We start from the raw sequence: 13,748 nt of genomic DNA, 5'->3' as shown, positions 1-13,748 counted from the left end.
TGGGGCTGTCCTATTTTTGCATTTATTTTTATCAGCAGTCTTGGTAAAAACAAAATTCCAAATAACATTTTTAGTTGTTAAGTCCTGACTAGAATTCTATAATATGTAAAGGTTCTACAATCTGACCTCATTTGTTAAAATACAAAATCAGATTCTCACTATGGTATACTTTAAAATTGAATTTTGTAGCCTTGGATTACCCTTGGATGTATATAAAGAGAAAAAACTAAAGGCTTTAGTTCAGTTGTGCCTTTTTGAAATAGTTTTTTTACTATTGTTTTAATCCACTGTCCTCATTAAGTGAAATAATGAGTGGCTTTTTAGATTTATTTTATAAAACTAGGATGAATTTTACGAGCTTGGAAACCCTTAGGTTTGGAATTAAAATTGTGTGTATACTTTATACAGGAGGAAAAAAAAAAAGAAATTGCCATTTTCTTTAGATTCCCAGGCCATGCAGCTTTCTTAGATATTTCAGAATATTTATCTTACAGAATTTCTTCGTGTTGCATAAGAGCTGTGGTAATTTTTGGACGCTATTTTAAAAACAATTTGCAGAGCAGTGTCTCACCTGCTCAGAGACTATTCATCAGCTTAGAAAAGTGTTAATTTTAAATGTGAGCCCCAGCAGGCTGCAGCACATGGCAGCAGGGGCAGGGTTACTCATCCCCACAGCCTCCCACCCGCTCCCCGCTCAGCTCCATCTCCTGCACACGCAGTTCCCTCACAATTACTCATGCCAGGACAGAAATGCCACTGAGCTCTGCTGAGGTGGCCGCAGTGACACAGCAGAGGTTTGGGGTGGATGGGGTGAGGTCACTCTGTGGCCAGCAGTGGGGATGATGCTGCTGAGCTTGCTGCTTAAAGAAGGAGCTTGAGTGTGCAGCCAAACCACCCGGCAAGGGTGTCACCCTGCAGCTTTCTGAGCTGATGGCTTTTGTTTCCTCAAATTTCCCCAGTGCAGCTTCCTGCTGGCCAGACTTGGGCTGGGGAGGGGAGGCTGGCTGTGCCACCTGGGGAGTCCATGGCTGGAACACTGGGAGGGTGTTTCACAAGAACCTGGATTCAACCCCCATGGGGCAGATCCCTTGTGTTTCCTTGCCTCTGGCCTGCTGTGTCCATGTCTGAGCATGGCTGGTGGAGTGCTGGAATGTAGAAGTTTTCTCATTCACTTATGCAGCAGGCACAGGGCCTGCAAGGCCTTCCTGGCGTTCAGCAGCCTAAGATAGGAAATGCCCAGTCATGATGGCTGGACCTAAAAAGCCCCTTTTTCTGCCTCCAGACCCTTGCTTATATCTCTGTAAGACTATAGATCACTTCCCTTTTGACCCTTGCTGTTGGACAATTCCTAAAACTCCTGTGCCCTATACAAAGAACTCCTTTTGCCCAGCTTGGCAGAGGAGCTGTCCCTGAGGCCTTCGCAGAAGGCCAATAAAGACAGTCCTGTGCAACCTCACACGGCCTTCTCCTCTCTCTCCCTGTGTCTGCCCAAAGCACTTAGCAAGCAAAGAGCTGAAATCACAAATGAGCTAATAATCACAAAGAGCTGATCTCACTAAGAGCTGAGCTTGCTGAGGTAGCCTGTGGCTGGGAACAGTCTGGGAGCTCGGGCAGGCTGTGCTGGACAAGGCTGCGCTCTCCGGAGCAGTGAGGCCCCAAAACCCAGCCAGAGGTCACATTACACTTAGACAGGTTTTGGATCCACTCTGAACAGATTTTAACGAGCATTTTAAACTTTGTAGTTGCTAAAATGACATTATGGATTGCAAAGGCATCTCCCAACTCAGTTCTTGTTGCCATTTTACTTCTTAGCTCAAGACAGCTTTCCCTGTGAGGAAGGAAGTACTTACCACAAACAGGGAGGGACAGCATCCTTAGGTTTTATAGAAGGCATCCTTTCTTTCTAAAGAAAGAAAACACAAAATTAGATTTTCATGCCACAAACTCAGGATAAAGAACTAAGCAAAAAAAAAAAAATTGCCTAAATGAAGAACAAAAACTTGTAATTCTTTGTGTTTTGTTTTATTTTTTTTCCTAGATGTTTCAGAAACATCTACTAAAAATGAAACAGGTATTCAGATTTAATGTTAATCTCTGTTTTTGAAAACAGGTGGTGCTTCTGTCATGGCAGCTTCTGGGTCTTTGAAAGTGCATAGAGGGCACAGTCTCCAAGCTGGTAAGTTAAAGTAACTATGAGGTGTGTTTGCATGTAAATTGAAACTAATTAAAACTGAAATTATTTTAAACTTCAGAAAATATTAAAGGTAATGCATGATTTGATTCCCTATTGTAAGGCTTACGTATTTCTTTGGGTTTTTTGCTTTGAGGAATTTCTGTCAGAAAGGCATTGACAGATGGGATAAGTTTAGAAGAGGCAGTGACAGATGAGATAACTGACAGAGTATAAGCAGTAATCTTATTCACAGCAGTGAAATGCTGCCATCACTTTAACAAAGGGCACCCACCAAAAAAATTCACCTCAGGTCATGAGAAGTCCTGTACCCTAACAATGATATGCTGGGAAAAAACACCCACCACATTTAAAATATACTTCTTTATGATAATGTAGAATAGAAACACTGCCAGCAGATAGATATGTGTGTTTGTTATTCAAAATTAATTGCAATATGTTCATTCTATGGACACAGCATTTTTGCTTGCCTGGTTTTAACTGGGGTGGAGTCTGAAACTGTGAAGAAATGTGGGCATCTCTTTTCAGCTTCCTGCTCAGGAAAGACCAATAATGTCATGCAGCCTGACTTCTTTGTAAAGATGGAGGTTTGCACTTGGAAAACAAAGGAAGGGCTAGCTTAAGCATTTTCAATGGTGTTTCAGAAATCAAGAAGTTATCCATCATGCTGGAGGTGGAATTTTAACAAGAGTCTTCCAGATGCTCCCAAGATCACCCACGCATTGATTCATGCATGCAAGACAGCTCTGCTCCCACACTGCTGTACAGCAAAATGCACTGCTGTTGACTTCAGTGGCCCTCAGTGTGAATAGTTGTAAAGGTGTCTTAAATTTTATTTCCTTGGTGTTACACTCATAAGGAAATGCTGACATCACCATCACAGAAAAGTCAGCACTAGGCACAGTTTATGCTTTCTGAGGTTATTCTGTATGGTTTAGTTTAAAAGGTTACAAGTCAAAACCAGAAAAGCATAGGCTTTGATTATATTGCACAAATTCCTAAATCCAAAGCCATTAACAGTGTTCCTGTATTCTAGGTCCTAAAGGTGGGTATGAGATGCTAGCACTTCCTTCAGAACCTGGAACTCCAACTAGTTCTGAGGAACTTGGTGAGTACAGATTTTTGTGCAGAGGTCACTAACACCTCTTGATTTTTTTTCATGTTCCTTTTGTTTTTAATTTTTTTTTTATTGCTGAGATCTCTTCTAAGTGTAATTTTTGAAGTGTTGCCCTTTGAACATGTCAGCTTCACATGCATGCTCACACACACTTATCTTTGGGATGTAGTTATAGTGCTGATTTTCTTTCTGTGTAATTTATTGCTCATTTCTGAGAACAGTGCCTATATTGGGGAGAAAATATGAGTAACTAACACTTCCTGAAAGAAAGGCTGCAACACCAATTTTCAAATATAACTTTTTTCTTACCTCCCTAGTTATAGTATTTTCCTTCCTTTTCCCCTCAGTTGAGGGCCACTAAATTTTCACTTTTACTCTTGTTACTTGCTTGTTACTTGCTTGTTACTTGCTTGTTACTTGCTTGTTACTTGCTTGACTATCTTTTTTGATTCCTACAGTTTCCCCTTTTCTCTTCAAGCAATCATGACATTCTAGGAATTCTTTCAGAATGTTGTAACCACCCATTGCAGTTTGCTCTTCTCTGAAATCCTCCTTTCATAATGTTCTCAAGTATTGGCCTTCTGACTCCTCTTGGAGACATCTATCTCTGTCCAGCCAAAAGGGACTGCTGCAAGCACTGTCCATGGCTCACTCTGTGCACCATGCTTTCATTAGTTGGAACATTTGACTCTGCTTCTTAAATAAATTATTCTTTTCAAACAAATAAAAGCCAGTTTTCAGTTGCTAATAAGATTTTTTTTTGTTTGGTTGGGTTTTTTGAGGAAAAATGGAAACAAAGTATTCTTATTTTTGCAAAGAAAGCACAGTGTCTATTGAGACAGCACTGACTGAACTACAGAAGGCTTTTTCTTTCCTTCCATTCCAGTTTGCCCAACTGTTTTGCTTTTTTTGTTTGTTTGTTTTTGCTTGAGTTTTTTGTGTATAATTTTTTTGTTTTGTTTTGTGTTTTTTCTTCTTCCTCCTTTGAGAGAATATTTTACTATTGCCAGGCCTTTTTTTTTTTTTTTTTTTTTTTTTTCCCTCGGTGTGTTTCTTTTGTTTTTCTTTTACAAAGCCCTACTAATTCTCCATGTGTAGTATTTTAGTTCTCAGGAAAATCCCTTGGCTTGTTTGCATCAGGTATGATGCTCAGCTTCCTTAAACCTGTTAACTGTTTAGTTCTATAGGGGATCTTGCTAGTTTTCATGCTAGCTAACTTCGAGGATGCTTCACTTAACACTTCTGTTACATCATTTTAACAGAATACAGAAATACTTCAAAAATGATCTTTTCCTTCAGAACTATTTGTGACTCTGTACTTAAAATTGTCACTTGCTTGCAACTTCTAAATTTTGTGATGCAGGTTTTCAATGCTATGATTTTTCTGAGTCCATTCTTGCTCATCAGGCCAAAATCCTTTGCAATACTTTGGACACAATAATTGAAAATAATTTCTTAGAATGATGTTTGATGAAAATACAAAAATTCCTTCTGCATTTGGTTCTGCATTGATTTTGTCATTTTGTTCTTAACATCTTGCTTTGCAACAACAACTTGAAGTCTGACTGACAGAGAAATATTGTGTACTTTTTGGATTTTTCTATATTTTTAAATTAAAATCTGTGAGAAAATTGGCCAAATTTCCAGTCTTTCCAGTATTTGGACTGTAGACTCCTTTGATTTAAACAGCTTAAGCCTGGGGAGATTCCATTATACTGGAACATACCCATACTGTTGCCTAACATTGTGTAAGCTATTTCTGCTAATCATAATACTTCCAAAAAGATGAAAAAGTTTCCCTCAGTGGTTATTCACTGCTGCTGTTTTCTGGATATAAGAAGTAATTTTTCCCTATGCTTTAAAATGCCTTGATATCCTACTGCCTCTCTGTTCACATCTCAATAGGGTCTAAATGGGGAAAAAAGGAAAAGCAGCATTTTGGGCAAAAAAAGACTTGATATGAGTTCTTAGTAGGGATAAGGAAGGTTAAGGAAGGATTTAAGAGGAGAATTTCATGAAAAAGAACCTCAAAGTAATACTGTTTTCCCTCTGCATTCCTCTGTCTCAAACTGACTTAGTAGAAGGTCTTTAGGGCTAAGGACTCCAACTGGACTGAACAGGCAGATAAGATTAAAATTATTGAAAGCAGGGCTAGATAAGATCTTGAGAATTCAACCAGAAGACAAGAAAATGGCTTTAAGTCAAAATTGTTTCATAGGAACTCTTTCCTAGTAGGTGTTGGTCTGTGTCTTTTTTAGAAAGTTCTAGAAAACTCTGTGGGATTTCCTCTAAAGTTCTTGTGATTTTTACTATTTAGAAGGGTTTTCCCAGTATTTTTTTCTGCAGTGAAAGTCCTTTAATATCTTCTTGTCCTCTCATTATTCCTATCTTTTTCAATTCTGCACAGGGAAGCTGTCAACATTGTCTCCTCAAGATCGCCCTCCCTTTGCTTGAAACACTTCTTCAGTCCCTGTTTTTGGGACAGGTTTTAAGAACCTCTACTGATTTTGCTTTCTTTCTTGCAGATGATATAGTAATTCACATCTTCCTAGAACAAATTACTTTGCATAAAGCTCTACTAACCTAAGGTAGTGCTGCAGTTAGAAATATCTGCAGAGTGTTTGCCTTCTGCCACAACACAGCAAGACCCTGTGGGGTCTGTGGTCTGTCTGTGATCTGTCTGTGGTCTGTGGCCTTCTGCACAGATCCTGAGACACTTGATCAGTGTCTCAGGATATTTAAAATAGAAGCTGTAGTTTTCTCAGGTCCCATCTACCACTGAGGAATGTCCTGTTTGGCAAGAGGAGTTATTGCTGCCCATTGTTTGCTTTCTGTGTGTCTGTACGAACATTGGTCACTGCAAACAGTGCCTGCTGTAACTTGTTATTTATTTCAGAAGGGGCTGTAGGTTATTCAGCTGATGTCCCAACACCAGATCGACCCCACAGTGAGACAGCCACCTATGTTAATATTCCTGTCAGCCCGACTTCCAAAAAACAGCTTCACTACATGGAACTGGAGCTTCAAGAATCTAGCACAAGCATAAGAGGTAAGGAAGTCTGTGGTACTTTTAAACAGCAAAGAATATGCAGAATGTATGGGTATGTGGAACCCTGATTTCATACGGGATGCAGATGAGGGAGCTGGGGGTGTTCAGCCCAGAGGAAAGGAGGCTCAAGGGGGACCTTAATCCTCCTACAACTACCTGAAAGGAGGCTGTAGTCAAGTGGGGGTTGGCCTCTTCTCCCAGGAAACAGTGACAGGACAGGACACGGCCTCAAGCTGTCCAAGGGGAGGTTCAGGCTGGACATCAGGAAGAATTTTTTCACTGACAGGATGTCATTGAAAAGCATTGGGGCAGGCTTCCCAGGGAAGCAATGGAGTCATCATTCCTGGAACTGTTCAAGAAATGACTTGATGTGGCATGCAGTTCTGTGGCTTAGTTGATGGTGCTTGGTCAAAGCTTGGACTCAATGATTTGGAGGTCATTTCCAATCTTAATAATTCCATGATCTACCCACAGGCTTCTGCTAACAGAGGAGTTGAACCCTCTTATGTTTCTGAGGCAATTTTTTTAAATTGGCATCTCTTCTTGAAAAAGATTTTTGAGTAATGAAGTTCTATAAGATGTTGCATCCCTTTGACAGGTGATTGTATATGCACTTCTTCTAAAGTGAACATTTCAAACTCTGGAGTTTGAAAGACAGTAATTTGCTTGTGTTCTCAAGATTTTCATTGCATATTAGGACTACACTTACCTCATTTTTCTTGGCTTCAGAAACAGGGCTGTGGGTGTACAGGGCTTGCTCCTGAAGACACTGGCTCTGGAGCCATGCAGCAAGTGATTCAGAACAGAACACAGTGTTCTTCTATCTGCTCTCCATGTGGGCATATGAAAGTGCTACAGAGAGAATGCAAATGATTTCATTTTTTATGTTTTTTTTTTCTTTTAAATTATTTTGTTTGGATTGGATATTTTACTTCTATTTCTTAACTTGGGCATTTAGCCCATAAACATGCAATACATCTGCTATGTGTTATCATTTAGAGATGCAGTCCTTGCTACAGCAAGCCTTTCATCAGAATCTGGCATTTAATTCCTTGCATTTGATATTGATAGGTTTTCCATCTATACTTCTCAGCTATAAAGATTTAATTTTTATACTTCTAATTTCAGCAATTTTATTAACTTGAAATGCTAGCACTTTTCCCATGCTTTTTGCCTTTTAAATGTTTTTATGTTCTTCATTATGTAATTCTAAGCTTCTCCCGGACCTCAATGTAGTTCTCTCTACAACCATTGTGTTGAAATGTAAAAGCAATATTTTCTCTTAATTTTAAACACAATGAACCAAGGCATTAAAAATGAAGAGTTAAAGACTCTTAATTTTCCTAAATGTCAACTACCCTCCCAGTCTCAAATTGTGTAACTTTAAAGGTGCCTGTAATGACCACAAATATTTAAATTTTTTCATATTAAAGTTTTCCCATACTCTAGCCTTATAGAAGTATTTTACTTCTCAACTCTTAATACTTAAGTATTTTACTTAACTTGTCTTCACTATTGCCAAGAAAAAGGAGCTGAAGTGTCATTCTCTGTGAGGCTGAAGGTGTTGCTCTGGTAAACATTCACAGAGTGCCTAATCCTGACAAAGAACAGTGCCAGCTGCCACAAGAGTTTTCTGTTCAACAAGCAGGAGCTGATTTCCTGATTGGTAGCTTGGTGAGGAAGCCTCCCAGGAGTGGGAGAGTCAAGTTCAATTTTATCATTGACTGGGAGTAATAGGGGTGGAGATTCACACCTGGGGCAGACATGCAAGTGGTTCATTTGCTTATTTGAGGAAAGCCAGACCGCTAGAATATGTAGGTAGCAAAGCTTTCGAGGTGTTCTGTTTTAGTGGTGGTTATCACCTTACTCCCTTTACACAGCTTTCTCTGAGACTGGACAAAGACAGTCCAGGAAATCTATGGAGGAAGTGTCACAAGAGCTGTTTTGCTCAGGAATGTGTGAGGGGTGCAGCCTTTTACAGGGTTCCATGTGGTGTTTCAGGGAGTGGATCGTCCCGGTACGCCCAGATTGACATCGCAGCCACCGAGACGGCGCACAAGGTGGGCACGCAGCACGCGCAGGAGCGCCTGCAGGAGCTGGAGCACAAGAAGAAAGGAGCTCAGCAGTGACCTGGCCAGGAAAGAACTTTGTGCTCACCCCAAATCCATCCTAATTCATCTTCCAAAGGATTCACGTTTGTTGCAAAAATGCACTCACACAAATCGCTGCCATTGCTCCTTGCAGTTATACCAGATTCATTCCAATGTCTTGATTCCTGGTTGGAAAGCTGGTAGCACGAGGGGTGTGTTTGTTCTTTCCTTTTGTTTTAATTTGGTTGTAAAGTCCAGATTTTTTGTCATAGGAAATTAGTTACCTTTCTCTATAATTCTAAAATCATGGAGAACCTGGAACCAATTTCAGTGTTTATTAAATGGTGGCATTTTCTTTGAAAATAAAGAACTTGAATGTGTGTAGATAAGGGAATGTGAGTGTGTGTGGTAAGTGTACACATATGTTTGCAGATGTCTGTATGTAAGCACACATTACTGATAAAATATATGTATATATCTGAGTGTATAAAATATGTAAAACCTCTATTAATACATTAATGGACTCCTACAAAAGCAAGAAAATTCAGTGCCTGCTCTTTTTGCAAATACAGTTTTGTTCAATTTATGTGCTTATTTATGGACATGCTCAACTATACCTACGGATAATTCAGTTTTATACCTCACCAAGTCCTGCAGTTTGGCTGAAGTTGCTCAGATGTAAAAGCCGGAGTGTCAGGGATGCACATGTGTCTGCAAACAGACAAGAGCACACAAACAAGTTATTTAATTATGTTTATAAACCACAGTAATGTGAAGGGGCATTTGGGTGTTTCTGTTCTTGAAAAGCCTAGTTCAAACCATGCTGCTGGGTACCTGTAATTCTTAGCAATTTTCCTGGAGCTGAACATATGTATCACTTTGAAAATCAGGTCCCAGTTTTCTCCCACAGCATATTTTAAAACCAAGGTATTCAAGAGAAACATTCGCTTTTCAAAGTTGGGTCTTTAATGTCACAAAAGCTATTCCTAATGTAAAACCAGCATCCACCTTAAATCTAAAACTTTATTGAATTATTCTTTGCTGTCCCTAAGTAGCATAAAACCAGTTCTGTTTAAGAGGATGATATCTCGAGAGATGCTACAGCCTTGAGGCACAACAGGATGTTGTCTTGTAAAATAGGTTTACCCATGAATCTGCCATATCTTGCTTTTGTACAGTGAGAGTTTATGATTCAAAACTTAATTCCTCATGTTGGCTATGTAAATATTTTCTTTGTCCTCATATAAAATGTTATTTAAATAAAATGTTATATAAAATGTATAGCAGTGATGTTAGACTAACAAAGAAATGTACTTAAGAAGGAAAGGAATTTTTTTCTGATAAAATATCAGCTTTAGCTTCCAGAAGTTGCCAGGAGTGACATCTTGGGTATTATGATTTTTGGTTTATGTCCTCTTAAGATCCAATGTTACAGCCAAATTCTGTGTTCTAGATATGATTATAATTTATATTGGTGGGTGGAAGTTTTGTGCCAGTGAGGGTGTCAATAAGTGACTTAAAATGAGAGGTGAGGTTTTGTTTCTGAGGCAGGATTTAACCTACAAATTTATTTGAATGTAGCCTCAATAGTAATGTAAAATACCAGAAATCTCTCAAATAAAAAAACCCCCAGTGTTTGAGAGTTGACAATTGCCATTCTTCTCTGTCCTGTGTTCACATGTATTTTTTCTGTTGATCCACCTAGCATATTTCTGAAGGGAAAAGAGATCTTTTTATGAGATTCTAAGTTTAAAAGATTTTTCTTTGACAAGTGGACAGTGCTGATCTTCTTTTTAAATTTCAGTACAACTGGAATAGCCTGGGCTTCCTGGGGCCAAGTTATCAGACTTCTTCACTCAAGGACCGGAGGACTTGCAAGGTTAAATCTCTTCATATTTAGGATGAAAACACCTGGACTGATGCATTGAAATGCAGTGTTTTCCATGACAAAATATTTTTATTGCAAAATTCTGTCTACCAGGAAAATAAATTACCCAAGGTCTCTACAAAGGCTGCCTTTCTGAATGTTACTTACATTAAATCTGGGACTTGTAGCATGGGTAAGGATTTGACACAATAGTAAAGTTCATCAGATTGCTGCTGGTCTCATAGAGGAATCGCAATTTTAAAAAATGTATTTTTTCATGTTGAAAAGGGCTGTGAATCTGTGCATGCACATGGTTTTCTGTGCACATGTGTTTGTGTATGTCGTAGTAATTTCTGTTTCTTTTAAATTATTTTTACTTCACTAGAATAGGACAAATAGATGACTTTCACTTAGTTTTAAAATTCACGTTATATATAATTCATGCACTAAATTATATCAGGAGCTGAAGCAGGAGGCCAAGCCAAATTGTTGCATCTGTTAAAAAGTGGTTGTTTTTGTTTCAGTAGTACCTGCAGGTTGTACCTCCCTGTCAAGTTGACATTTGACACTTGACATTTCTGTTGAAGGAACTGGAATTTTCTCATTGGAACAACAAGAGCTCACAGAAATGGAAACCTTTTTTCCTAGATAAATAAACTCACGTGCCTTCAACTTCCACTAGTGAACCAGGGGCAATGGAAATCAACCATAGTCCTGTTAGCAGGCTTGTTCTTGTTCACAGACCTTGCATAAAAACATGGGCATGAGTGATCTAAAATACAGTTTGTGATTCTATGGGATGAGTCCAGACACAGAGCTCTTTGCAAAAAAACCCAAAAAAACAAAAAAACAAATTCTCCCGCACTTTTGGAAATAAATGCAACTTGTAACTTGTGATGATAAAAAGAAGGATTTGATAATTTTTAATTTAGCATTTTATCAGAGTCAGATCTGTTTTCACCAGGAGCACAAAGTATTAATTACCAGAAGAACAAGACCATGTGATACGGCTGGTACTTCTGAAAGGTGTTCTTGAAGGACTTTAATGTGGCAGAAGTGCCCTTGGTGATGAGAAAAAGCTCTCAAGTGCAGTGTTTGGGCATTAATGTGCTGTGTGTGTACGTCCTTCTGCCTGATAACCTGCTGCCAATTGTAACTGCTGCCTCAGTGGGGCCAATGGCAATGTTCATAAGCTGCTATGGAACAGTTTTACATGCAAATATTTGGCTGATGGAATTTTCTCCAAAGTAATGGGCTGCAGGACGGAGGGCTGGAGTTTGGAGGGATTTAATTTCCCAACAATGCAAATAATTGTCTGGGTTTTAACAGCACTCTGGCACCTAGCTGTGGAAAATGCCAGTAGGTGTCTTTAGTCATGTAAATGTTTGTGAAAATCTGCCCTGAGAGTTGTTTTCAGCAAACGGCTTGGAAACAATCCTCATTTTTCCTCTCTGCTGTAAACAAAACAGTTTTAATTAGTGTAGCTTGGAAAACTATATTTGAATTTGAATTATGAGTGATTGCATTTTTTGTGAGATGCTGAAACATGCAGCCCTTGGTAAGTTTCTCTTCTAGTTTGTCTGGAATAAGACACATACTTGGTACAATCACCACAGGAAAAAGACATTGTATTTTATGAGTTACTGTTAAAATTATGAGGATTTTTTTTAAGATGACAATGCTGCTACATTTTTATGTCACCTTTTCTTTGGGAAGATCCTCAGCTCTCATTTGACCAGTCATACAAACAATGTTTACAATCTAAGTTGACAGGAAATGTTAATTTAATCTCATACAGCAATTAGAACAAGCAAAGAAGAGTAAGGCTGGGAGAGTAAAAAGTAATTAAAAGGAATTTTTATAGGGAGCAGATCTGCACCAGACACAGCACAGACAGCTGGGCAAAAGAGGTGAATGTGTGCTCAGCTTTCTTACAGCCTTATCTTGTGTGATGTTTGCTTGGCCTCACAATTTAAGAAGAAAAGGCAGGTCCCTGAGTGTGTCCAGAGAACAACAAAACTGGTGAAAGGTCTGGGAGTGCTCTGAGGGGAGGCTGAGTGCTCTGGGTTTGTGTTATTTGGAGCAAAAGAGGCTGAGGGGTGACCTCATTGCTCTCTGCAGCTTCCTAAGGGGAAGCAGAGAAGAAGGTGTTGAGCTCTTGTTGTTGGTATCCAGAGATAGGATGTGCAGGAATGGTGCAAAACTGCACCATGGAAGATTTAGATTGGACTTTGGGAAGCATTTCTTTACCAAAAGGCTGGTCAAACACTGGAATAGGCTTCCCAGAGAGGTGATTCTTGTCCCAAGCCTGGCAGTGCTTAAGAAGCATTAAGAAAATACCCTAAATAACATGCTTTAACTTTTGGTCAGCCCTGAATTGGTCAGGCAGGGGGATTAGTTGGTTGATCCTGCTCCCTCCCAATTAAAATCTCCTCTCCTCTCCTCTCCTCTCCTCTCCTCTCCTCTCCTCTCCTCTCCTCTCCTCTCCTCTCCTCTCCTCTCCTCTCCTCTCCTCTCCTCTCCTCTCCTCTCCTCTCCTCTCCTCTCCTCTCCTCTCCTCTCCTCTCCTCTCCTCTCCTCTCCTCTCCTCTCCTCTCCTCTCCTCTCCTCTCCTCTCCTCTCCCTCTCCCTCTCCCTCTCCCTCTCCCTCTCCCTCTCCCTCTCCCTCTCCCTCTCCCTCCCCTCCCCTCCCCTCCCCTCCCCTCCCCTCCCCTCCCCTCCCCTCCCCTCCCCTCCCCTCCCCTCCCCTCCCCTCCCCTCCCCTCCCCTCCCCTCCTCCCCTTCTCTTTCTCTTTCTCTTTCTCTTTCTCTTTCTCTTTCTCTTTCTCTTTCTCTTTCTCTTTCTCTTTCTCTTTCTCTTTCTCTTTCTCTCTCTTCTCCCATCCCCAAAATGACAGGTTTCAGAGTGGCCGCACTCTGAGTAATATGAGTTGGTTATTGATAAATCAGCTATGAATTTTCTCTGAAAGGCTGGGATATAAGTGACAGGAAAGTACCTGTAATATTGACCTAGATTCTGACACAAGGAATAGCTTTGTAAGACAGTGAGCTGGTTTAGGAAAGTGCAGCTGACATGTGAACTTTGAATTTAGTAAAAACTTGAGGGTGCGTGAACTTTAGAACTTATATACTTTCAAATGCTTGCCTGCATCAGGGCATCTAGAAATAATTCAAATTTATGATCCCACTGTGTACACAGAGGCGTATGTAACATCACCATTTTACTGAAATAATACGTGTCAACTTATTTGAGGAATATGCAGTAGGGGGGGTGGGATCAGAAAGCAGATTTAGCATGACAGTAATTTTTCTCTACATTATATGGTTGTGAAATCCTTAAAAAGAAAAATAAATAAATAAAACCCCCCTAGCATCTGCTATTGTATAAGTTAAATTTTGCTCATCTGTGGGCTGATCTGGCAATTTATGGATAG

At 39.8% G+C, this 13,748-nt stretch overlaps 1 protein-coding gene across 3 annotated transcripts in view; it reads left to right on the top strand.

Annotated features, from left to right (window-relative positions):
- DOK7 (docking protein 7) overlaps positions 1-10,464 on the top strand; it is a 60,486-nt gene extending 50,022 nt beyond the window's left edge. For 2 of the 3 annotated variants that reach the window (XM_074541630.1, XM_026792626.2), the window contains 4 exons: positions 2,111-2,176; positions 3,228-3,299; positions 6,205-6,357; positions 8,359-10,464. In XM_074541630.1, coding sequence (XP_074397731.1) covers positions 2,111-2,176; positions 3,228-3,299; positions 6,205-6,357; positions 8,359-8,486 — 419 coding nt within the window. In that variant the 3' untranslated portion in view covers positions 8,487-10,464. The remainder of the gene's footprint in view (positions 1-2,110; positions 2,177-3,227; positions 3,300-6,204; positions 6,358-8,358) is intronic. The other variant, XM_005485684.3, reaches the window with a different exon arrangement.
- The last annotated feature ends 3,284 nt before the right edge of the window (positions 10,465-13,748 follow it).

This window comes from Zonotrichia albicollis, chromosome 5, assembly GCF_047830755.1.
Source record: "Zonotrichia albicollis isolate bZonAlb1 chromosome 5, bZonAlb1.hap1, whole genome shotgun sequence".
NCBI classification, from domain to species: domain Eukaryota; kingdom Metazoa; phylum Chordata; class Aves; order Passeriformes; family Passerellidae; genus Zonotrichia; species Zonotrichia albicollis.
The sequence above is the reverse complement of the archived record's forward strand: the minus strand, read 5'-3'. Positions and strand labels throughout refer to the sequence as shown.